This window comes from Fringilla coelebs (genome assembly GCF_963513975.1).
Source record: "Fringilla coelebs genome assembly, chromosome: 5".
Taxonomy (NCBI): Eukaryota; Metazoa; Chordata; class Aves; order Passeriformes; family Fringillidae; genus Fringilla; species Fringilla coelebs.
Genome location: NC_140033.1, coordinates 48868252 through 48894561, shown reverse-complemented (window position 1 = coordinate 48894561; position 26310 = coordinate 48868252). Strand labels below are relative to the sequence as shown.

General features: G+C 42.9%; 1 protein-coding gene across 1 annotated transcript; it reads left to right on the top strand.

Annotated features, from left to right (window-relative positions):
• The first annotated feature begins 8841 nt into the window (after positions 1-8841).
• Positions 8842-19698, top strand: RBX1 (ring-box 1). Its single transcript, XM_084206161.1, has 5 exons — positions 8842-8973; positions 11201-11279; positions 16831-16901; positions 18153-18238; positions 19526-19698. The coding sequence occupies exons 1-5, from the start codon at positions 8896-8898 to the stop codon at positions 19536-19538; spliced, it is 327 nt and encodes a 108-aa protein (XP_084062287.1). The 5' UTR covers positions 8842-8895; the 3' UTR covers positions 19539-19698.
• Positions 19699-26310: the final 6612 nt, after the last annotated feature.

Below are 26310 nucleotides of genomic sequence, written 5' to 3'. Positions count from 1 at the left end.
GTGATTCCTCAGCAATTCAACCACTCAGCACAAATGAAGCTTAATTTATTATGGATATCTGCACCTGTTAAACAGTGAAATAGGCTCCTGACATAAGGGATTCTTTCATGCTGTTATTTCTCTAATTTTTTAAGAGATTATATCTACCTAGATTCACCCCAAGACACTTTTAATGATCATGATTCCAAAAACATAGCCACATTTTGAAGTTTCATATTGAAGAAGGAATATATGTGATTTTGAGCTAAAGTGTATATATGAAGGATTTAGATCAAAACCATTAAAGGTAGGCATAAAATATGCCTATTACTGAATTAGGCACTTGTTTTGTATATCTAATGAAAAAATCAATATGAGCTCTGTCAGAGGAGAGCTCCATTAGCCTCCATCTTGCTAGCATTCAATCAAGAGATTGAATTTGCAAACTTCAGGGGGGAGAAATGTTTCTCCATTTTTTGACAATCCATATTACACTAATTCAGACAGCTTTTACATAGAGCTGCACCAGTTTACTCAAGCATTGCTTTCAATATAATTTCATTAAGTCAATGCAAAAGGTTGTGTTGACCTTTTAAGTATATATTTAAATCTGATCAGTGGAGTTTAAATCGATTGGGAACTGATTTTAGACAACTCTTAAGGCAAATAAGTGTGTCCACATGGGGTTCCTCAGCTGTTCAACAAATTGATGTGAAATCCAATTTAAATTTAGCCACTGCAAACAAACCACTGTTGTGTTGTAGGTGAGTCCCAAATGTGCCCTCCAAGTTCTTCAAGAACTTTCTTTCTAACTTGAACAGAGAACCCAAGGGAGATACAGTTAATGCAGTGAAAACTGATCATCCCTGTCAGGAAAGCTGCAAAAAGCTTCCAAACAAACATCCGGGGTTCAGTCAAAAGCTGTGTTTGTAAACCTGTTCCCTATTGTTTTTTACTCTATTCTCTTGGCAGCTGTAACTGTAGTGAACAAGGCAGAAATGCCACCACTCACAGATTCTGGCAGGAGGAAGCCTCCTCCGTATCTCACAGGTTTAAAAGATCCACAGTGAGTTTAAAAAAAATCCCCTCTAGTTCATGTTTGCTAGGGATTGGGATACCCAAGGTTTTCAGCCTTCAGTTTGCCTTTGGTGTTTTCACAGGGTAGATTATTCCACTCTCCTAAAACATCACTGAAAATCTTTGCAGAACTGCAGAGAAACCCCTTGATCTTCACAGCCCTTAAGTCTACAGGGGGATTTAAGAGCAAAGAAATGGGAGCTGCAAAATGAACTTCACTCTGTATTGATTGGTAATGCAAATCAGATGGAAGAAAATGGATATTTGTAGAAGGGAAAGATTACCTGATAATTTCTACCTTTCAATGAACCTGCAACCTGGGTTTTAATGACTGAGTTTAATAACACCAACCCTCATAGAATCATACAATAAAATTGGCTGTGAGAGAAAGCAGGGGTGAAAGCAGTAAATAGGAAGAAGTACCACAGTAAATTGAGGGAAATTTTGTTTACTATAAGCAACTACCTAAATTGTTAATACAATAACATGGGAATGCAAGTTGCACTCCTGAAATTCTGGCAGCTATTGGTCCCTCAACCTCTCCCACCCACTCTTATCCAGATAAATTATCATCTGTTCCATTTGCCCCTGTCCTAGAACTGAGGAAAGTAAGTGAACAGTTTTCCTTATATTCTCCAAAATGTTGTAATTATTTGACAGTTTTGCTGTTTGAAAGAAGAGTTTTAAGGGTTCTCCCTCAGTTTCACACCCCATTCTAAAGGAAGGTGGCTGTTTGATAGGCATTTTGGAGCTCTCTTTGCCAGCCCAAACCCCAGCAGGAGAGAAGTAAATGCAAAGGTAGGTTCTTGTATGAACAAAGGGAGGTAAGAGAATGGACCTTTGTTTTGACTCCTCCATGGATTCAAAAGGATCTGGTGGTGACTGTTAATGGTTTGGGTTAGACTTCTGGCCTCTTTCCAGTTTTCCTGGTTCCTCAAAATTACTTACAATATTCCCATTCAAACTTGTGCAATTGATTATCTTGAATGGTTGCAGACTCGCAAAAGGTTACAGGATGTGAGTGAACATGAACATAAGGATCTTCCATGATAAACTCATGAGTATTTCTATACATTCAGGTAAAGGAATTAACTCCATGGTACCAAGTGGAGTAAACTCAGAACTTTCTATGTATCTTGCTGAAACCTCCCCAAAGCTGCTGCATCTTGTTCTATTCTTTTATTTTTTAAAGTCTTGTGGACTGCAGGTGAGTGGGAGTGTGTTCCTAGTGCTGGATGTGGCTCTTTCCTCTTTCTCCTAGCACAGGTCAGTGAATCCTTAAACTGGGTTGAGAAATAAAATTTATGAATGTGGTGAGCAGAAGAGGAAAGAAAAAAACCACAGGAGAGAAAAAAACCACAGGAGAGAAAAAAACCACAGGAGAGAAAAAAACCAGAGGAGAGAAAAAGGGCCTATGTCACTTTCAGTGGCAATTTAGTAAAAGCAAAAGCTACCAAAAGCAAAAGCTACCAAAAGTAAAAATTACCAAAGCAGTAGGCTCTGCACTTACACTCGCTTCTCTGCTTGCTCCTGTTTTCTGCATTTCCTGTGCCTGTCAGAACTTGGAGCTCCTGTGCTGTGATCAGTGAAAGCTTGCTGCCTCAAACGGCCCTTCTCTCAACTGATGTTCTGGAGATCCAGTTGTGCTGAGTTTAGAAATTAAAGGAAAGATTGTTTAACACAGCAAGATACATTCAAGGTATGTTCAGTATAGAACTGGCAGAGACACCATCTCTTGTGGGATTTGCTGACCTAGATGCTGTAATGAACTTTCCAGTGAAGTCCAGAGCAAGGCTAATGTCAGTATATTGTCTTTATCTAGGCATTCATAACAGAAAGGGATTCAATGCCAAAAACATTTTCAAGCCTGCCTTCTGAGGACTATCTGAGTTAGGTACAGAAGAAACAAAACTTTTTGTTTCAAAACAAAAGGTACAGAAGAAACAAAACTTTTTGGGTTTTTGTACAGAAGAAACAAAACTTTTTGTTTCTTTTGGTATGGGAGGCAGAGGATTGATGGCTCCCTCACTCTTGGCTTCTTCTGTAATATCCATGTGGTTTTTGTACTAGAAATTGCTTCGTCTGTGGGCCACGTATTTATTTCCCATTCCTTTGTGTCTTTCTAAGAGGAAGTGATATAAAATTAGTCCTTTTTTTGCCCTGAAATCACATCTGAACTCACTTCAACATCTCCCCTGCCTAAAACCAAACAAAAACAATAGTAACAACAAAACCCACCAAAAAAGTGACAGAAAAACTTGGATCTTCACAGTTTTCAATTGTCAAATGGTGCCTTTACTACAACTACCAGGAACTTCAAACAGGGATGCTGCTTTTACTGACAGCAGCATCCTTCCTATTGTGACAAAGAAGGATGGCAAAGGCTAATGAATTGTGTCTTACTGAGCAGGGCCTGCAGTTAGGAACTTGATTCCATTAAGAGACCTTTGGAGGAATTTTGGGATATTATATTTCTTGGGAAAAGAACAAAGAATTAATACAGGAAGACAAATCCAAAGCTTCAGCTCAATGGTTGTCACCTTCTTTTCAAAAATCATCCAAATCTTTGACTCAGTGGAGGTAGCTTCCAGACCTCTCTTTAATTTTTTTTTTTTTTTTTTGTCTCATTTTAGTGCTTGTTCCCTCTGTGTGATTCTCTCCCCACGTTCAAGACTGTCAGGGAAAAGCTGTAGATAAGAATATCTGTAAACAGTGCTTTAGTGTCTCCCACACAGCAGTCTGGAACTGCCTCCCCTCGTGTTTCTGAAGGTTCATGGATTTCCCAAATCAGTAGGAGTTTATTGATTTATATGCAGGCAAGCTTGTGTTACTACTTTGGTTACTCTTGTGCTTTTTCCTGGCTACTGCTAATTAGCCTGGCAGATCTTCCAATGTTGCTTACATGCAGTAGTAAATGACTATAACTTGTATTGAGTTATCATAACATTCTCCTTTTTTTTTTTTTGTATGCTTCTTAAAAGGATAAAAGCCACTTTGAAATCTTTTACCTGAGAATAAAAGAGATCCAGATTGTGACCTGATACCCAGACAGTGCAGCCTCCTGCACTTGGACTATCCCATAGCCTCTTGCCACCTCATGCAGTTCTTCTGGGATATTCAGGTCACTCCCTTGCTACTGCTTTCCTGTTAGTTACCCTCTGAAAAGCTTGTCCTCTCCCTCAATTACAATCCTGCCGTGTCTCTGACATCTCATTGGGATCCCAACTCAGGTTAAAGGTTTTCTCTCTTCCAAGCTCTCACTCTTCCCTGTGTATGCAGATGGGGTTCATTTCTCAGTTGCTGTAGGCAGTCTCACCCTCCTGCTTCTTCAGCCTTGCGAGTAACAGAGGTGCCCAGGCTCCAGCTGACCTTGGGCCCACGTGTTGCCTCCCCAGGCTGCAGGCGGCGTGGAGAGTCCTGGCTTCCCCGGGGCCCTCCGCGCAGGCTGGGAACATTTCCCTTCCTCTGAGCAGAAGCCGGGATGCTGCTTTCTCTCGGGAGGTGGCAGCACAGACAGATGCGATCAGCGTATGCACTTTGACGCCCAGAACTGCAAAGAGGTGGCAGGGAGGTGGGGTTGGTGTTGGATTCCTTCCGAGGTAGAGCTCCTTAGCTGGAAGCAAGGATTAAGATGGGAAGCACAGGGGTGCTCATGCATAGCAGGGATAGCTTCAAGCCCTTTCTTGAAGCGGAATGGAATCAGTCCAGCATCCTCACGGTAACATACTGGGATCCCTCTGCCCTGACCGTGCTGCTCTGTATCAGCTACAGCTGATCGTTAGGTGTGCTGTGGGGCCCGAGATGCCCACTGTGGGGACAGTGTCATTTGCTGAGCCTGCAGGCACAGCCCCAATTGCTTGTTTATCCATGTGTGGGGAGAGGCTCTGCAGGAGTTTGGCCAGAGTCAGTAGGTATCGTGGGTTTTGCAAGCACCCACTTTCCTGCAGGCTGCCACAATGGTTGCATGTTATTTTAGCTATCAAGCAGTTTAAGGTAAAATGCCAAGAGAGAGGAAGAACAACAGTCAGTCACCATCCCATTAAATGCTACAACCTGCTCCCCTCTCAGAACCTCATCTGTTCTTTTTAGCCAGATTGGAGGCTCCCATTCTCTCATGAGGTTTTAATAATAGATTATAGACAGGGGTACTATATGAGGTTTAATGTGACCATCATCTGGAAAACATACACAGAGGTGGGGTGTTTGGGTTTCCACAGAAAGCAAGCAAAATCTGGTCCAAAAATCTATGGGATATATTGCTTAATGTACCCCTCTGGCCCTGTTCTCTGAATTCAATTTCCCTATGCCAAGCACACTGAATCAACTATAGAACCTTCTACAGAGCTTTGTTGGAAGGCTGTTTGCTTACTTCTTGAAATTTAAGAAAGTTTTGTGGCAACATGGAATAATCATAGATTCAGTATTTCCCCAACAGTAATTTGTGACTGCTGTCTGTGGGCTTGTGCTTCCAAAAGCAAAGGGTGCTAGAAATCCCAGCTTAGGCAACTCAAATAATTTTACTAGCATCAGCAACTGGAGGGCAGCCAGCCAGTCAGCCCTACAGTTCTTTAAAAAGTAATAAAGTGCACCTGATTTTTGCTCCTTGGATGGCAACCGCTGACTGGCAACTGGTCCCATATACTAGATAATTCCTGCTTGATGCTGCTTAGGGTGCCATTGAAACCATACCTTAAGCAGGCAGCACTGAGAGGGTGCAGCAGAGAAAAGCAAGAGAAAACTTGAGGTTTGTAAGCACTTAGAAAAGGGCCACCTCCCTTTTCTTCCCCCTCTTTGCTCCTGGCAGTCTTGGAAGGCCCATTCTTACTCTCTGATACTCTCACTCTGAAGAGTGTTGGAAAGTGCTGCAATTCTCGTTCAGACCAGTTCTTTTCCTAAGTGACCCAAGTGTCCCAGAAAGATTCTGTCACACTGGAGGACTAGACATTATAACTGCTCATCTTCTCTGGGGCTGGGAAACAGAATGCAAACAGCTCAGGCAGTGAGGACTAAGCAAATAAACATTTCCTGTCTGCATTTTCCTTCTAGCTTAGTTCTGGGGGATTCTCCCACTGCCATGTGGATCCCTCTGTCCTGGAGGGACAAGTTGTGTCAGTATGGCCACCACCAGGCCTTCTGCCTGGTCCCTATGCAGGTGCAGAGCCAGGGGCTCCCCTCCAGGAGCAGTCCCACAGCAGTCCAGTCAGGAATACACATGCAGAAAGTGCATGTATGGAAGAAGGAAGCATTTGAGAGATAACTCCCACATAGGATAATGTTGGTGACTGCAGAAAAATAAACAACAAACCACCAAGAGAAGGAATATAAAGGAGAAGGACAGGGACCAAAATCCAAGACATTGCTTTTGAAAGGATGGTACTGCATTGCCTTTAGCAACAGTCTTTGACAATTGGGAGTTTGTCTTGTTTTAATTGGGACTAACCATATTCACAGCAGTTGTCACACATCACCTAGTCTGTCTCCCTGCCTTTTCAATCTGGCTGCCTTCTCTTTTCCCCTGCATGTCCCAGAGATTTGAAAAATGATCCATTCTTCAAAGCATCCCTGGTAATTTGGACCATAGTGCTATGCTTCTTTTGAGACTGATGCTTTTCAAAGCTGCAGCTTTCTTCCTGCAGCAGCTCCTGACAACCCTCTATAACATATAGCCTTAAGAGGGGAAAACAGGTCTGAGCAGATACACTTTTACTAGGAGGAAAGACATTAGAGATGGCACCAAAATCAACAGAAAACAGATTGTTTCAAGCAAAGCAGGTAGCTTAGCCCTTTTTATGAAGTGCAGGACTAAACTGTCACTAATTTTACTTTGAAAAGTGACCTGAAGATCTCTTAATGCACTCATAGGTAAAATGTATCTGCATACACAGATCAGTAAATATGAATTCATTAAACATGGAGATGCAATATGTGTTCTGTCCTGTACCATGTTTGCTGTCTTTTTTGTTTTCCTAAGAACATTCACACCTTTTTAGCAAGACTTAACTCGAGATCTGCATTGCTACATTGTTTTTGCTGCCAGATAAGGAAAGATAAATCCAGACCACATGATTGCTGGCTGTATGGCTTTACCCCATTGGCAACCACCTACCCCTGGTGACATCAGCTGAGGTGGAGAGACTACAATTTAAACTACAGCAGTCACTTAAAGTGAAAGTAAATGTTAACATCTCTCTGGTATGTGTATGCCCTAGTCTACATGTTTGATCAATGTCCTGGTTTCTTACTGAGAAATGTCCTACTGGAGATGTTGCCATACACATTTAGGAATTAGGGTTAGAATTGATGCTTCTATTAATATGAAATCTTGCAAATTCTTCTTTGAAAAGAGCTATTTTCTTGAAAGTGAAAAGTACTTTCTCAAGCACCCAACTCCCATTTTCAAAATAGTCCTTTGCAATAGTCCTGAATATGGAACAACAGGACAGAAACCTGAATTTGTGCAGCTGCAATTTATAGCAATAGAGATGCCCCATAACCAAGCAGCATCTGGGGAAAGGGGCACTTCAGTGAAATGGAATCTTTCCATCTAGGTAATGAGAGGCATTAAAGGGTGTTTACATGAGGGAGGGCATTCTTCTTCTTCAAACTTACCTTTATTGTCTGTGCAACTTTCAGGCTCAGCCTGATGCTGCAAATATTTAGGCATGTGCATAAATCAGGGCACAAGTGGTACATGTCTTTCAAATATTAATCCCAATCCAAACATTAAAATTATTCCAACACATTCAATGACAGCATCATCTTGCTCTTACTGCAGGTCCCTACTTTAGGTTTAAGTCTATTTGGAGAATGCCAGACATCACACCCCACCCCAGCAAGCACTGGGTTTCAGTAAAAAGATGCATGCACACAGCAAGACAGGTACAACGGAGCCAGAGCAGAACGGTGCTCTTGGGCCCAAGTACCTATGAAACTTAAAGTAGAGACATTGCTCGCCTGTATCTATGCAAAAGAATGGCCTTTTAGTGCTTCTACAAACTCCTCTTTCCCATATCCAAGGAGCGGCACAGTGTTCAAATGGATTTAGAAGGGGTGGCTCTGCAGAGAGGTCGCATCTCCAGGGACCTGTAAAACTGGGTGAAACTTCAAGACCTGTAGCTGTCCTGCTGGGGAGCGCATTGCCCTCAGTTTGCATACCATGGAGAACACTACCACTGACCTGGTCGGGAAGGCACAGACACAGGAAGCTCACAGAACCAGCTCCCGCGCCTGTCGTCTCCATCCTTGCAACAGAACGGGCAAGGCTTGGGCAGCCCTGGCAGCACCTTTAAATCCATGTTGATTTTAACTATTGTAAGCTCAAATCGCACGCCGTAAGGTGCGCGTCCTGTCTCCAGCAATTCCATGTTCCTTTTTAAAAAAAAACACCTGGACTGCGGGAGAACAAAGGGCTACAGCGGCAACACCGCCGAGCCCACCTCGTCCTGCCTCGATTACGACGGCCAAAAACAAGTTACAGGTTTATTGAGGGCTGAAGCCCCTCACGTGAAGAGGGCGGGGAGGCAATCCGCAGGGGATTAGAGCGAGGCGCTGCGCCGAGAGCCCGCACGCCGCGGCCAGAGCGATGAGGTAACCGCGGCGCGGCCCCGCCCCTGCTGCCGCCCTCAGGAGCGCGCCCACGTGACCGCGCCCACGTGACCGCGCACTCAGCCCCAGCCCCCCCCCCCACCTGCCGGCGCGGTGGGGGAGGGCGGTGCGAGACGGGGCGTGGCCACGAGATGACCCCTCCCAGCGCCCCCGCTCCTCCGGCACGCCCCCAACCTCTGCTCCGCCCTGCCGCGCACGCGCGCGGAGCAGGACGGGCCGATTCACGCTCCCAAAATGGCGGCCGCAATGGATGTGGATACCCCCAGCGGAACCAACAGCGGCGCCGGCAAGAAGCGCTTCGAAGTGAAGAAAGTGAGGCCCCGCGGGCGCGCTCCTCCGGCAGCTCCCGGAGCGATGGTGGGGGGGCTGGGGCCGGCCTGATGCCAGCGAGCGGGACGGAGAAGGGGGCGACTTCCCGCTCCCTTTACGGAGCCGGGCGCCCGGTTCCGCACAGGAGCGGTGGGAGGGGCGGCGCGACGCCTGCGGGGAGTCCTGGCGTGCGTCCTAGCCAATGGCTGAGGCGGGCCGCCGCACGTGCAGCGGGAACTGGCCAATCAGCGGGCGGGGCTGGCGGGGGTGGGAGCAGGGGCGCCGACGGGGCCGTGCCGGCCGGGGGATGCCCTGGTCGGGGCTCCGGCTCTCGCTCCCCTCTGACGCTGCCGCCCCGGCGGGCCTCGGATGCTCCACACCCAGAGCCTCTGGGGAGCTTGGGCCGGCGAGCAGCCCTGGAGTGCTTTCGCCTCCCCACCACCCCCGGCCGTTGTGGCCCAGCCGCCCGGGCTGCCCCATGTGCTGCGTAAAATACTTTCTGCAAATGCCTGTGGCTGACTGTTTTTCTCCATCTTATTTAAATGGAGACATAGCAACGTGTTAATGAGCAAATGCCCTCATGCCACCCTGGCTTTGCCTCCTCGCTCAGAGCAGCCATAATATCGCTCTCCTGTCCAGTTCCACCAGTTTGTCAGCTGGGTCACGGTGATGGTCCGAGGCTCTTCGTGAGGGTGTAGAGAAGCAGGGTTGGTTTGTACTAAGGTATAATTTGAGGAAAAGTGATCCCTAGACTGAATATCAGTAAACATTTCCAGTGATTCCTGCTTGTAGATGAGTTTGTTTGAAATGCAGTTACCATCAATGATGATGGAAATCATTTTATCTGTGCAGAAGGAAGTGTTTGGGAGACATAATTGCTTGTCCTTTGGAAATAGGGACAAAAATAATGAGAGTGGTAGGAAAAAGCACCATTTATGTGTCAGTGGCATTCCTCCTCCCTGGCAAGGTACCAAGACATTTGTTACATGTGTGGCTCAGTACAGGTGAGTGGGCCATCAGACTAGACCATCATGGGACAAGAGATTAAGTACTGGAGTGTATGGAAGAGATAAGGGTGCTGAGAACTTTTATCTCAGCTGCCTTGAAATACAGGTGAAGTCCATGAGAGATGAATGGAAGGCCATAAGGCCAGCTAGACTTGAAGTTATGAGACTGGGAAGAAAAATGAGATCACTACTGGTGCATGTCCTAAAAGATCTAGTAGTATTGTGACTACTTTTTATATCGATACTTGGAACTCAGTGTTCCTTCTTTAGTGTCCCAAACTGAGGGAAAGCAATGAAAACATTGAGATGGAAATGGGGCACAGTAGAGAAGATTTACTATAGTACAGTCAGTGCAAATATATACTGAGAAAATGTAAGGGGGGAAAAAAATCTATACTACTTAAGTAGTAGATGAAGATTGTCCTGATTACCAGTGGATTGCTTTGGATGTTGAAGGCAGGTCCATTTATTTAATGAGTTTACAGAAGACCTGATTATGTGTTTTGTCTGGAAGAATAAAAAGGTATTATATTTTTCTGTATAGTTTGCCCTAAAATCTTCAAATCCTTCCCCTGAAGTAGCATGGGACAGTCCTATTACTATTTTATATGTATTAAGTAAGTTTTTGAAAGGTTGATTTGGTAGTACTTTGAAATTTTTCTATCCAGCCTTGCTGATAAGTTGTTTCTTATTAACCTTTTGTAGGGAAGATTATTCAGGAGTCAATGGAGAGTAGCATTAGAGATTTAGTTCTTGACCCCGACTGCTCTGAAGGGTGATTATTACAACTGCCACAAATAATGGGAATTCCTCTTAACAAAAATAGCATCTGAATTGGTCTTTCTCCAAGGGGCTGTCCTTTCCTTCTAGGATTTGGCATGATGCATTGTTGCATCATTGGATTCCAATGGATCTTTAATAGAAATCCAGATGTTTGCATTTGTTTCACAAAAAAAAAGGCAGGGGGGGACTGTGGGAGTTACCTGCTTTTTGAAGTGGGAAAGAGACATTGTGTCTGGGAGGTTTGTGAGAGGAACCTACCACTGCTTCCTAGTAACCTGAACCCATGATGAGGAATTACTCTGGGCTTCTAAGTTTTGTTTTTTCCTAAATATCCCAGCTTTTCTATTTCAAAAAGTACATGGCATCTTAAAGAATAGCGAGGATTTCTGTCCAGTGTAAACTGACTCACAACTGTTTTTCTTTTCTCCCCCTCTCTCCAGTGGAACGCTGTCGCTCTGTGGGCGTGGGACATTGTGGTTGATAACTGTGCCATTTGCAGAAACCACATTATGGATCTGTGTAAGTGAATGGGGAGGGACACAGTTTGGGCTTGTATGTGCTGAACAGCTGAAATTGCCCCAGCTGAGGATATAACTCAACAAAGCTTTCAGTTAGTAACTATCTCTTCTGCTAATCTCTTATTTTATGTAATGCTGAAGTCTTATAATCTATTTTTGTGACCTCTGTCACCATACTGTTTCTTCCTCACCCTTTTCTTGTAAAGGGTAGGATCTATGGATGCCAGATCAACAGACCTGATGCTGCTGAGTGTATTTGAACACAACAAAGGAGAAAAGGAGTAATAATAAAGAGGAATTGAAATTATTCAGGGTTGACAGGCATTGCTTACAAAGAAAGGTATTATATGTCAGAGCTGGGGAGGTTGCTATGAGTGTCAATTTCTCGATGACACTCATTAAGATGAAGTCTTGTAACACTCTCTGTGTCTGTGTCTGGCAAGGAAAGGCATGGACCAGCAAATTAATTTGACTCCTCATTCTATAAAACCTACCTTGCCTAACTAACTTAGTACATGTTATAGTAGGGGGAATTTTGTAGCCACTTAGAAAATTATTTGTTTATTTACAAAGGAGAGTAATCAGAAGCCAAAATAAAAAGCAATACATTGTTAGTATTGGTTTGATTTTAATTTTTTTTTGTTTTTGCTTTATAATCTTGATGGTTCATTTCTATAACGAAATAGGTCTGTATGCTCGAAGTCACTGTTTTCAGTCCCTTAGAGTATCGATAATGAGTACAAAGCCTTTTTTTTTTCTCAAAAATGACAAAGTACTGTTGACACCATAACTGTCCATCTTGTTTCAATCATGAGGGACAGAAGACCTTTTAGCCTACCCCAGATAGGAATTTGCCTATATTCCTAAAATGTGAGGCTGGTGGAACCCCCCAAAACAAGCCCAGGTCCAAGGACAGTGCCTGGGCATGGCCTGTCCTGATCCCATTGGAATACTTTTGTTGCACTTTGGTTTTATGTGGACACCCTTGGAACCAATACTATTGGCAACTTCTTGTCAATAAGACTGTATGGAAATAAACCACTTCAGAAAAATGAGACTCCAAGTATATAGGAACAGCTACTGAAGGATGTACCTGATTTTTCTTCATATTTAAATAATAATTGCAAAATTACTTTCAGAAGCTTTGTTTGGCTGGGTTTTTTGTTTGTTTGTTTTTAATAAAGAGAAGACACACCGTAACACACTGGTCTGAACATGGGTTAAGCAGGTTCACTTCTTGGGGATAGATATGTTTGTATTTTGAGCCAGTTACTGCCTGTCCATGCTTCAGTTTATTCTTGGTTATTAGACAGGGAATGATAACACTAAAAAGAACAGGGATTATGAAATAAATTGAGGTTCTTTTAATGTAAAGATTTCCTTTTGAAGTGTCTCTAACCTGTACTGTCTTGGAAGGAAGTTTCAAAAGAAGGTGGACCCTGGACTACTGCTTAGGCTCTCAGGTTTATAATGTATTAGAGAGAAAAGCATTTTGCCAACAGGCAAATGGAATTTCAAAGACTTATTAGAACATAAGTTGCATTTATAGAATTTACAAATGTATAGAATAAATATATAAAATCCTGTAATTCAAGATAATTATTCATGATAAGAGGCATATATTTTAAGATAGGAGATGTTGGTATGTTTCATTCTGTCAATCTGCCTCAAAATTAATTGTACCTCCCATGGCAGACCAAATACAGTCTCATATATTTGCCTTTTTTTTTTCTATAAATAGCAAATAGGACATATGGGATGAAGGAGAGGTGTTGAGGAGTTGGAAGGAGAATGGACAAATGCTATATTTCAGTAATAAATTTTGTTTCAGTTCTTTAAAAAATATTTTTAAAAGCCCTACCAATATGTGTGTGTGGGTTGAGAGTATATAGGTAGATTAGGAAAAACAGTAAAGAAAAAAGGCATAGGTAATTTTTTTTCCTTTTTGAGTTGCTCAAGCATAGCATGTTATTAATTGGTATGAGCAATGTTATGAGGAGCCTGGACTGCAAATGACAGACTAAAATTGACAGCATACAGAGTAGAAGGCATATCTAAATTGGTATTCTGAGATCAGTGTTGGCTCTGGATTTGCTTACTTCCTTGTTATGGATCATTAATGTTGTTAAAAAACCCTTTAATTAGATTTTCAGACATAAGATGTGAAGTGATGGCAAATTGAGGAAAAATTAATAGAATATGCAGAGAAGAACAAGACAAGATCCGATTTGATAAAATGCAGGATATAAATGTCTCCCACTCCTAGCGACAAAGAGAAACCTAGAATGGGAAAACACTAGAAGAGTGATAAGTGATGCCAGTCATGGTAATGAAAGTTTGTTAATGTTGTAACATCAGGCATCAATGCTAAGCTGTCATGCAGTTCTCCCCATGCATGTGCCTTATGACTCGGTGATAATGGGATTCAAAGGATCCCCCCTGCCCTCAGTTTGGTTTGTATTCAGTGAACAGAAGGGATGAGTAGATTTTCAGTGTTTTGGCTTCATTCTTCTCTGGAAAGACACAGGTTCTGTTTAGATTTTACTTTAGTCTTTCTTTAAAGGCTTGCTCTCTGGTACTGTCACTGCACCATGGTAAGTTGGGGAGTGTTGACAGTGTGTTTAGTATATTGGATTATCTTCTGGTCTAAAATGTGTAATGTCTTATTGTAGTAAGATGATCAGTATAGCTTTGAACTGTGCAAAATGTGCCATCAAAATACAGTCCCCTTCCTATGATGGTAACATGCCAATTACCATGAATCCAGCTTCACAAAGATAGATATGTTGCAGAGAATCCAGAGAAGAATCTCAGGATGTTTATTAGATGGAATGGGTTTGGATTTATTTTTTGATGTGTAAATATACAGGGGATTTCTGCAATAGAAAATGCATAGGAAGTGGGCTGGTTCTTACAATGCCAAGATTCAGAAGCTGCCATTATATAAGATGCATTTCCACAACTCCCTGAGTTGAAATGCTTCCATTGCATCTTTCACAATTATTTACAGGTATTTCAGGTTTTAGCTGTCTCTTTCTGTCCTTACCTGCAGATACTCTGTCAAAAGCAAGGCAAGGAAGAGTCATTCAGTATTCCTCCAGTAACCTGTTACTAGCTCACTCTTATGACTTCTTTTGGGTCAGCAGATGGTAAATAGCTTCTCTTTCTTTCAAGAGCCAGGATCACCAGCTTTCATTCTAGGATGGAGATTGTCCATGTGTTTAATTTATTTTTATTTGTTGATATAGTGTCCTTTTCTGAAATGAAGCAAGTAGGAGACCAAAAAGTGCTTCAGCTTTTGGGAGGCCCTTTTTTGGCAGTCAAAGGTAGTAGTGCTAGCAGTAGTCTCCAGTGTGTTTGATGAGGGAGCTAAACCCAAGTGTCTTGTTGGAAGGGCTTTCCATCACCACCAGAGAACTCCTCCTCCTCAGCCACTTCCACAAAAGTTCATCTGTCCTCTTTAAACTTTTGGGACTGTCATGCTTTAGACTGTCAGTGAAAGCTTATGTTTGTCAGTGAAAGTTTGAGTAACACTGAAATGAATGTCAGTGGTGTTTCTTTTCCTTACCTAAACCATCTTTCTTCCCTCTCACTCCCAGGCAAAATACAGAGTCCTTTAAATCCTGAAAATTAAAAATTGTGTTCATGCAGCTTTAATGTTAGGGCCTCTTAGAGAGGGGGAAAAAAAAAAGACAAAATGACATAAAAATTGGGCTAGATGGACTTCATGTCTAATATGCCCAATATTTTGCTTCTAGCAGGGAAAGAGAAGAAACAAGATAAGCATGTTGTGTGCCGGAGTATTTCCCTTGCTTTCAGCGGAGGCTTTCTTTGTTAAACTTTGCTTACTCTTTGATTTATTTTTTTTTAGATTAATTTCCTCATCTTTTCCTGCTATTCATCTTCTCACCATCATCTGTTACTGTACTGACACTGACCAGACATTTAAAAGTTAACATACTTTGCCCCATGACCATGAGTCCATACTGAGTAACAGTAAAATTGTTGCAAAGATCTCAGGTGTAGAATTTTATACAAGTATCCAAAGTAATTGAAGTTCTTCAAGGGTCTTGAGCATCTTCCGTATCCTTAATCAGATTTAGTTTTATTGCTGTATGTATTGAGAGATTTGGGATTTTGTTTTCTTCTACAGGGAGGCAGGGATTGAGCTTTGGACTTCCTGCTGTGGTATATCATATCTTTGATGTAAACCATATGATAAATACAGGTTCACTCAAATCTTGCAGAACAGCTGTTGCTACTGAGTTTCTTTAGACATCAGTCTTGTTTTGACTAGTTCCTTGTGACCAAGGTTAATTGACATCTCTAGCATCTCAGAAAAAATGGGTCTTTCTTTTATTTTGTGCACCTCCACACCTGAAAAGCGTGAAAAATGGAGAGAGGGAAGAATGGGACAGAACAAATTGAGATCACATTTTTCAGCCAAACCTGTGGGATTTGAAAGTTTTTGAATCTTTAATTGGTGAATCAAATTCTTTTTCCTCTAAGCATATTCAAGCACACGAAGAGTGAACAGAGAATTGGAGCTAATTCAGACATTCTCTTTGCCAGGAAAAAAAAAAAAATCTGCAAAACAAGGAAGCAGCAAGCCCGTGTATTGAGTTCTAAGCTAATCATCTATCAGCAAATCTTTTTAAATCATTTGGGCTTGACTCCTAAAGAAGGCATCCTTTAGTAAGAAGTAAAATCTTACAGTCTTATAGGTTTGTGCTGCTGATGGTGGAGGAGTTGGAAAAATCTTTTTTTCTTGTGAAGTTTCTTCTTGAACTGGAGCAGAAGTGAATTGTTCAGGCCTTAGAATGGAGAACTGGCTTGTAGGATTTATTTTCTCAGTGTTGGTCTTCTCTTCTCACTCTTTTTCATCTCCTTCATCTACACCATCTGACACAAAAGCCCAAAACATAACCCAAACTCATAAAAAGTTTGGGTTGGAGATCCTCCTGGGTACTCAGCTCCAAGGTATAAAAAGTCCAAACCATACTGTATTTTCTATTGTGGATTTTTGGGATGTAATTACCTATCACAAGACTATAAAATAAGGATGGGCAAGCTCCAGCATTACATGAGCAAATTGATTTGCAAATAAAGTACATAATGTCTGACAGGACCATATAAGAATTTGTGTTGAGAGAAACCTGGGTAAGAAGTTTAAGTAAATTTACTGTCAACTCATCATCAAAAGACGTCTCTGTGAAAACAAGAGGAAAAAATGAAAATCTTTATCCTTGAAATTTGGGAAACAAACACATGTTGCCAGCAGATGAGCTATGTACTCTTGCCCTCTGGAACTTTGGAATACTAAAAAAGTTGAGGAAGGAGGAAATCAGGATTAAAAATGTTTTGATATGATACTTCTGGGAAAAAAGTGCACATTAAATCATAGCTCTTGATACTTTCTGGTGTGTTAAATACCACAAAAGAGCTCTTCCTCCCCTGCCTACATTTGCTATTATGAAGGAATCTACCAGTTAGTACATGTGCATGTACATCTTCAACTGCTGTGTGTATTTGTTCAATCTTTATTTCCACAGGCATAGAATGTCAAGCCAACCAAGCATCGGCTACCTCTGAGGAGTGCACAGTTGCGTGGGGCGTCTGCAATGTAAGGAAAACTTCAGTTGTGGAGCTTGTGTGGGGTGATGCTATCCTCCTTTTTTCAAGACGTGGGACAGAATCAGTTCTGTAGCATGTTTCACATAATCCACCAGAAATAAGAATTTTAAAGTCCTTATGTTTGCTAGAATGTAGAAAGGAGAGAGATAAGAAAGTGAAAGATGGAGAGATGTAATAAGACAAAGAAGCAAAGGGAGGAAGATAAGCCAAAATATATATATATATATTTATTTTTTTTTAGGAATAATAGATCTTTCATTCTGAGCTCGATTTTCCTGATCATGGTTTCCCTAGGAGTTACACCTTTTCCTTTGCCCTGCTAATAGGATCACTTGGATGTCAGCCTGCTTGATTTGTCTATGTGCAGGCTAATTCCAAGAGTCAGTCTGGGGTAACCAGCTGATTTCCTTCCAGTTTTGGGGGAAGATCAAATCAATTGGTCCCACTAGCATGTTAACTCCAAATTTGAATACCTCTTAGCTAGCCTGGCCCTGAGTTGGAAAATAATCTATTCCATAGTGGAATAACTTCCTGATCCTCAGTCCCATCTTTACTGTGCTGTGGGATTGAGTTACGTGATAATGCTGGAACAGGACCATAAATATTGCAATTCTGTCTGCAGAGGACAATGGCAAAATTTTTAACCATGTCAGGATATTCTAATGTCAAAATTATGTTGTTGTGTGTGAGAGTGACCACAAGTGGAACGTTGGTTTTAAGTAGCTGTATGGGGTAAGAGAACAGTTGCCCTTATTAAATGCATAAATGAGATATTTTTTTTCTAATTTTGCAAATTCCTTTCAAATTCCTCTTTATTCAGGCTCTGGTATCTCCTGCAAACTGACAGAAGCCTTCCTTCAGCATGTATACGTTCATGTCATCCCTGTTACTCACTCTGAAGTCCTCTCTTTTCTTTCTGATTATGCTTCTTATCAGCATCTGCTCTGCCAATTTTGGCAGCTGCTAAACTCTGCACTCCCTCCTTCATCAGAAGTCAGTCAGTTGCCACTGTATGCACTGTGGAACAGGCTCCCTGCTGTCATTTCACTAATGTTTCCTCCTCTCTGAAAATGTGCGTTAATTCCTTGGTGTTTATCAGCTAATTGACTGATCAGTTGTCCCCACCTTTGCTTGCAGACTCTTGCTACTCTCTTCTTACTGTGATGCTTTCAGTGGTAGTTTTTGCATTGAGGTGCATTCATACACTCTGAAATGATGTGATCTGAACTTTGTCTTCCAGCACGCTTTCCACTTCCACTGCATCTCTCGCTGGCTCAAAACTCGCCAAGTATGTCCGCTGGACAACAGGGAATGGGAGTTCCAAAAGTACGTATCCTGCACAGATTGCAAGGGGAAAAGTCCACTTGTCCTGTAAATATAAATGATCAGTGTCAGATTGGTGTGTCTGAAGGCATGGTTGCTGTTCAGAGAGGTTCTTTCCTTAGTCACCTGGTTCTAAGTGAGCTCTGAAGGGAGTCCAAACAGCTGTGGGCTATGTAGGAGCTGTTAAAAAGTAGTGATTTCTTCTGACATTCTCTCTAAAGAGTGGAGAGCAGAAGAGAAATGGAATTAGCTAGAAGTAGCGTCTCAGGTGAATACTGTACTGCTGCAAGAGCAATTTGGGTTTAGAGGATGACCTGAATTCAGCTGCTTGGGTTCCAAAGTGTTTCTGCTGAGGTGCCAGGGGTCTTATTAGGTCCCTCTGTTATCTTGATGATTTGTTTTATAATTCTGATAGCCTCAGAGATTAATACAGCTGATTTCCTAGCATCTGGAAATCAAGTGTCCATGTAGCCATTCCTGCAGCTTTGGCCCATTAATTTATAATTGCCATATTGTTTGTTTTATAATGTTTTAAAAGTTTCCTGTCAACAATAGTAGTAGGAGATCCAAAAATAGCTTTTTGAGGGAAAGTCATATTTTGAGAGGTAATTGTCCATTGAAAATAGTTAGGAAGTTTGCCTATCACTTGCTTCATTCTGCACCATTGATCTAGTAATCTTTTCTTAACTGTAGATTGTCCCTTTCCCCACCTGCTTTAAAAAAAAAAAAAATTCTTGTCAGAGTTCAGACTGAAACAAAGCAAAAGTTATTATAGCTATTGAGGATTGTGTTTGGGCTCTGGTAGACAGTTGTGCAAATCATCATTGATATGACAACTGAAGTACCATAATTTTGATATTAAGATGTTTTCTTGAACACACAATGAAAACTGAGTCCGTGTTGTCTGGCTAATCACTTCATATTGCACGGGCAGCATGATGAGAAACAGAGACATTAAGTAATATTTTCTGATGTGTGCTCAGTCTGGGTCTGTGACAAGTTTTGGCCTTGCTTTATGCCGGATATATTTGAAGTGGGATTCAGGGCAAAAGATAACTGATACTGAGATCTCTTGCACATGATGTTGTGGATTGCTCAGGCTCCCTTCTAACTGGTGTCTGGGTAGACTTTAAGAAGTGAAATGTGGGGAACTTCCTAAGATTTCCTTAATAGTATTTCACCCATTAATATGTAAATTATGCTGTGGTAGAATGAAAATAAATCCACCCAGACCAGCACTCCTATGAATTGTAATTTTTAAAAGAGCATTAACATGTTATTTATTTGCAGGTATGGACACTAGAGAGATGGTCCCACGCTTCTTGTTATGTCATCGAACTCAGTTGTTCTTGTCACTATGGGTTTGTTTTAGTGACTTGGAAAGTCAGTAATGTATACGATTCTTCTTTCATGCTAATTTCTTCCTATTGTATACCATTGAATAAAGTCGTGCTGGAGCTTCCTGTCAAAGGTTTTGTCTTGTGTTCAGGAGCGGGCAGTCAGAGCATGAGGGAGGAGAATTATCTGCAGAGAGGGGACTTAAACTAAGCTTAACTCTTTAGCTGGGGAGTGCTTCTTTTTTGCCGTGCCAGGCTTTTGACTGTGAGTTTGGTTCTACTCCCACACGAATGAGAACCACACCTTTGGCTCACTGAGGTCGGTGTTAAGCTCCATTGTGTAGTGCAGTGGGTGCAGGACGTGGCCTGGCTAAGAGTAGTTTATGCAAATAGCTTTTTGTGTGGACATGCTTTATTACAGCAGAGTTGAAATTATGATCTATACAATTAGGGGTTGTGTCATCATTAGAAACTATTCTCTCACTTCTACTCTTGAACTCTTGAGTTTGACTAGACCACCTTCCCTGCAGAGGAAATTTTCACTAACTTCCCAGTTCCAGCTGTTTAGCTTTGGAGAACAGAAATGGGATGTCACTTTTTGTCAGCGTTCATAAAGCACTTTCATGTGTTGAGTGAAAGTAAACTCAGGAAATTCATGTGCTAGATTGGCTGGAAAGCTAAAAGTAAACAGTATATAAGCAAACCAATGCTTTACTTGCTTTCTAGTGGTATTTTTCCCAGTTCAAGTCCAACTGGCCAAAAATCTTTCCTTTAAAAACTACATAATGTTCTCTTTGGTGTCTCCTCCACCAAATGGCCTGGTATCCTCACTGCATCAAATTTTGCCCTCTATGTCAACAGCCTCAGCAGATGCTGGGAACTGAAACAGCATCCAAGAAATTCTTCCTGCTACAAAAGGCTGCCTCTTTATGTCAGCAGTGGTATACATGGTAGATTTCTGTCCTTGGCTATTTATCATGCCATCTTTGGATGCCATTTTTTTGCTAGTTACTGAGGATGGGAAATTTGATAGCTGATTTAAACATTAGTGTACTGTAGTGATAGGGGCTAAAGATGGCCATTGACAGAACCAAAACTTGCAGGTTTTCTGTAATTGCTGGGGCTTTCTCTAATCTGCAGCAAGCAAATGTCAGGATTATTTTATCAGTTGGTGTCATTGCTCTGAAATGATATGGCTCGCTGTTTTCCACCCTTAAGAAGAAAACAGGAGCAAGTAGGACTAGAAGAGTTTATAGCCAGACAGTTTATTTACCATGTTTCTTGGTAGAAAGCTTATCCTGGATTTGTCAGGTAGTTTTGGTGATGGAGGCAGGAAGGGAACAGAAGAAGAGGGGGAAGATGACCTCAACAGTGGTCAAAGTATTCACCCAGGCAACAAGGTATCCAGGTTAAATGCCATTCCCTGAATTTGAACTCGTATTTAATGTCCTGTTGAGATGAGTGAGATGTCAGATGTCCCTGATTTTGATTGTCCATTTTGTTTGCAGTGTTTGGCTTTTCAGGACCTGGTACCCAGATGCTCACCAGTTTATATCCTTGAGAACTTTGTTTTGGGTCCAGCTACATCGTTCTGATTCATCCCTCTTTCATCTGTGCATATTGCCCTGAGCATATTTGTTTTAGCTGGGGAGAGAAACGTTTTCCTCTCCTCTGTGGCTCTGTGTGCATTTGCTTAAGGCTGTGCCTGCAGAAAGACAAGGGGTTTGGTATTTTTTATTGCCTTTTTTTTTTTTTAATGTACCCTCCAAATGGCTGGCTACAGGCACTGTCCCCTAAACACCCTTTGAAACTCTGCTCCGCTGCAGTGCATAAAACTCTGTTAAATTTGATTTCAGATTGCTTGTCCCAAACCTGGTTTTCCCAAATGGAAAAATACAGAGTGTAAAGCACCAATTGCTTACTGCCCAGGAAAGAAAATCCTTTTTCAGCTGCTGCCGGTTGCAGTGGCCCTGCTGCCACTTCCCCTGCTGCACGGGTGATGGGCCATGGCTGCTGCAGCACAGGGCTGCTGGCAGCTCTGTTTTCTGTAGTGCACTAAGGCTTGTGTTTGGAGAGACAAGGAAAAGCTTTAGTGAGTGAGCTCAGAGAGAAGCTGTGTGGCACAGGCAGCACCAGGTGAAGGTACAAGAGATCTCTTTTATCCAAGGGCACAAAGTGCCCCATTTCCCCAGGGGATGTTTGCTTGCTCGAGCTGGTCTCACTCTGTCCTAACTTACTGTTCAGCCTCTCCACGTCTGCTAGATGTGGGAAAAGCCCATTTATTCCCACTGCCTTTTTTCCTGAAGCAACAATCATTTTTGACTAGAGCTTCTCTTTTTTGCAAAATACAGAGAGCTTCTTGGGGAGGAAGGAGGAATAGGGCACATTTCTAAGTATGCTGTGGGGTAGATAGGTGCACAGGGGAGAAAAGACTATGTCAGTGCCATTTGCCCTTCCTATAAATGGAGAATGCATTTGAACTGTGGATTTGAAAATAAAATCAGGAGAGAATGACAGTTAAAACTGCAGAGAACAGTGTATACTGCAGCTGCCTGGCTTAGAGAAAAACAAATCACTGGTAGACCTGCTGTGGAGCAGAAGGTAATTTTGACTTTTCTGATTCTTTCTGCAAGTCTGTCAGCTGAAGCAGGCTGCATTGCTGAGCAGGCCATGGCAGAGAGCAGCCAAAATGACCAGACAGTGACTTCCTTCTCTGCCTTTCACAAAGGAGACAATGAGCTCCAGGTGCTGCGTGGCATTGGCTGTGCCTCGTGTGCTAAATCCCTCAGTGGTCTTGCTTTAAGATGCCAGAATCAGGACAATGTGACGCCAGGATGACACAGCACATTGGGCTGCGTGGAAGTATGAGGGGATGGATGGGAATTTTCCTGTCAAAATCACTACAGACTGTACATTAAAAAAATGCCAGGCTGTCAGGAGTCTGCTGGTTGAAAAATGCCTGATGTCTGAGAAAAATGGCTGAAGCCTCAATCAGTTTTCCAGGTTTCTAGCGACATTCTATGGAGTGAACATCATCATGTCCTGCCATAGTCAGAGAAGGAGAGAGTATCTGTGGAGATGCAGCTGTTTGGGCTGGGATGAGGAAGCTTTGCGATTGCTTTGTGTGGTCTTGTGCAAATACCCCTTGCAGGGGAGCCCCAGGAGGTGCTCCCATTTCTCTGTGGTCAGGTGTGATGGTGAAACCCCAACCACACATGAGAAAATAGACCTTTGAGTGTGGAGTAGTCTGTGTGCAGGTAAGAAAGGGGCCTGCAGCTGTCAGCCTTCTCCCACCATCTCCTCATAAAGGAACTAATGGCATCCCCAAATGGTCTGGGGACCACATCAGCAGAGCTGATGTGAAGATGAGCTAAGCAGCACTGGTGGTGTGTGAGCTGTAGCAAAGCCTGTGCAGGCAGAGAGCTGAGCTTCCAGAAGGGGAGCACCCACTCAGGAAGATCTGCACTATTTCTAAAAAACTGCCTCCTCCAAAGGCATCAGGGCAGAGAATGGCAGTAACACCACTTCCCTGACTGATTCTGCCTTGAGTTTCATTCCTTGAGCTAAAAAGGAGCAGCCAGGAATGGGGGCGGGGGGAAGATAACTCAGAGATGGGCAGAAGCAGAGACCAAGTCTCTGTGTTGCTGCCATTGTCAAGCAGGCAAGGAGGTGTTCTGGAAGATGGGGCCTACCCTTGATGAAGAACACAAGCTCGTCCCTTTGTCAATGTGGGGGTGATCTCACATTGTATTTGGGCAGCAAGAATGGGGTGCTGTCATGGAACAGCAGAAAGGCACTTGCCTGTGAAGCGTTGCATGGCTAGAATGCTGCTGGCCCTTTCCTGGACTGCCATGAGCTCCCATCCTTCTGCCCTGTCAGCTGCTTTGCTATCCAACAAAGGGATGAACTCCTTGGCACTGTAAGAGGAGACACTGGCACCCCAGGTTTCTCGCCCCAGCCTTTGTGACAGCCATCACTGCCTAGAGATTCCCAGGCCATGGCTGGAGAAAAAGAGAAGGAGGTGACACTGCTGAGGGTATTTTCCCAATGCAGGTTCCTCTGGGGGCTGGAGGGGAAGAGGAGGATGGTGTAGTTCTCTACATCCTTTGTCTCCCTGCTTTGCTCACCACCTTCTCCCCACAAAACCTGTGGGAAGAGCGAGCACTTCTTGCCTGCTTTTGCTTTTCCTCACAAGCTCCCTCTGCCAATATTGCTGCTGGGTTAATCTGCTGTGAGGAAAGTGCACCATTCCCTCACCACAGGCTCCATACATTGCTCAGTTTTCCTCCCCACTGCAGCAGGCTTTGCAGTAAGCCTGTTATTGCTCGCCACAGGACACCTTGGTGCATGGATAGTTTCCACATGCCCCTCACCCCACCACCACCCTCTCCCCATTTCCTGCTGCTCACTCTGGTCTGTTCTCTGCTCTCCTCTTTTATTTCCCTTCTCTCTGACATAGTTCCCATGGAGATCCAAGGTACCAGCAGTGCCCTTCCTTGGCAGCGTGAGGGAGGGGGTTAGTGGGGTGATTTTGGTTTCACCTGGGCTGACATTGCATTCAATCCCAGAAGTCAAGGTGTTGCAAGTTCTGTTTTGTTTCTCTGTTACTTGACTCCTTCACAACAACAGGGCATTGGCTTGTTCTTTCCCTTTTTTAGCAGCTTTCCAGCCTCTCTCCATTGGACACAGAAGGGGTAGCTCACCAGGTCTTCGTATCCTGCCATACCCAGCAATGGTCCTGATTGTAAAAGAAAAAAAAAAAAAAAAAGGCATTTGAGGTTTGATTTGAAAGTCCATTGGAAATTAGCACCAACTGATTTTGGAGAGGCCAAATCTGAGTGTGGGAATGCACCACTGCCTGTAACCTTGAAGAATTTACCCACTCCACTGCAGCAGCCTGGAATTTGCCTGTTTGCTGCCTTTTCTTTACATATGACTGTGAATGTGGCTCCATCACCTGATTTCTTTGTCCTTGCATGAAAGTCCTGACCTCACTGCTCCAACATATAAACCAGGAACACAGCAGAGCAGTTTCCTCTGGAAAGGAAACAGATGTACCAGCATGCTAGGTATCAAAACTCAGGATGGGAATGCAAAGTGCCAGTGCTCTGATGGTGCTCTTGAGAATGTGTGCTTTTCTTCTCATTGTGCTGTTCTTACTCTGATGTCCTCTTCATCTTCCTGTGCTGGATCTCAAATGGATGTTTATTTGCTGGGAAGGGGATTAAAGGGAGTTTTCTTCTCTTGAGATGCAGCTTGCCCAATATCCTTTTCATCCTCCTTCCTCTCCCATGTCCTAGAAGGCACCATTTTCAATGCAAAAGGCATTAATCTTCCGTCCACTCACAGAGAGAAGTGATATGCTGTCAGACCAGTCTCTTCATCACAGTTGTATTGGATGCATTGAAATAAATAATTTTGATATTTTAGACATGAAACATATGATTTTTTAATGAAAAACATGGGCTTGGATGTTTTGTGTGCTCCTCCCCCTCCCACCCTTCACCAAATGTCAGTATTGGGGATTTTTGGAGGCATGTGCTTGCCAAAATCCATCCCAGAGCTGCAGCATTTTCTATAAAACATAAGTTCAGTTTTGTATGTTTTCAGTGTACAAGTCATTATGCTTGTCACAAAACCTTTTACTCACATTTGGTTTGGGGGATGAGAGATGACTCCAGGTGCCAAGGCTCTCATGTCCCGGTGCTCCCTGCAGAGTGAGTGGCCATCCATCTCTCTGCTTAACTAAGTGGAGACCAAATATTAAATACTCATAGATCACTGATCTGTGCAATTTTCAGAGATTAAAGTCTACAAAGCAGGACAACAGCTCTGCGAGGATTATCCTGAGCCTCTGGTTTCTACAGAAACCTTCCAAGACTCCCTAAAGGGGCTTATGTGAGAAGCAACACAAAGTTGTCCTCATAGTGGATATTTTGGGTGTCTCTTGGTGCCACTGTGTGCCTTTCCAGTGAGATTGTAAAATGACAAAGAGGTGTGGGTCCTAGGTAGGAGGCAAAATGAGAAACCCTTCCTTTTTGAGCCATTTTAGGACAGATACAATTTTATCCATGTGGAATCTTCTTGAGATGTTTCAGGTAAACATGAATCCCAATGAGTCTATTGGACACAAGTTCCAGGAGGGTAAAATTCAGAAAGCAGAAAGGCCCATGCTGGATTTGCTTCAGGGGATTTTTACCTATTTTCCAGACCTTGTTCCCATGCCCCCTGATGTCACCCGTGAGCCTCAACTTCATTTCAGACAATAGTCAGCTGATGATAAACCCAAACCATGTTGTCTTTTTGGTCCAGGCACCACCCACCTTTAAAACCTGAGACTGGCACCCAGAGATGCTCCTTCTGCTCCCATATTACATATGACACCTCTCTCAAAAATTGGTTTTAGTGTTTCTGCAATCACTATGCTCATGCAATATTTCTGTCCTGGGTTGTGACTACCTCCACCACCTCACTGACGTGGCTCATCCTTCTTACAGCTAGAGACCTCCAAGGGGCAGGATGGCATCCATGGGAGAGGGACACAACAAATCTTCAAAATCACAAGCAACTGCAGAATTTGTGCAACAAAAAACTGTTAGAACCTCAGCCATTACTTGTTTTGTCACCATTTCCTCACCTGTGCTGTAGGTTACATTGGCAGAATGGAGCTACAGGTGATGACAGTGGGCCTGGATTTGAAGCCACTGTTGATCAGCCATCTACTGAAGCACTAAAAGG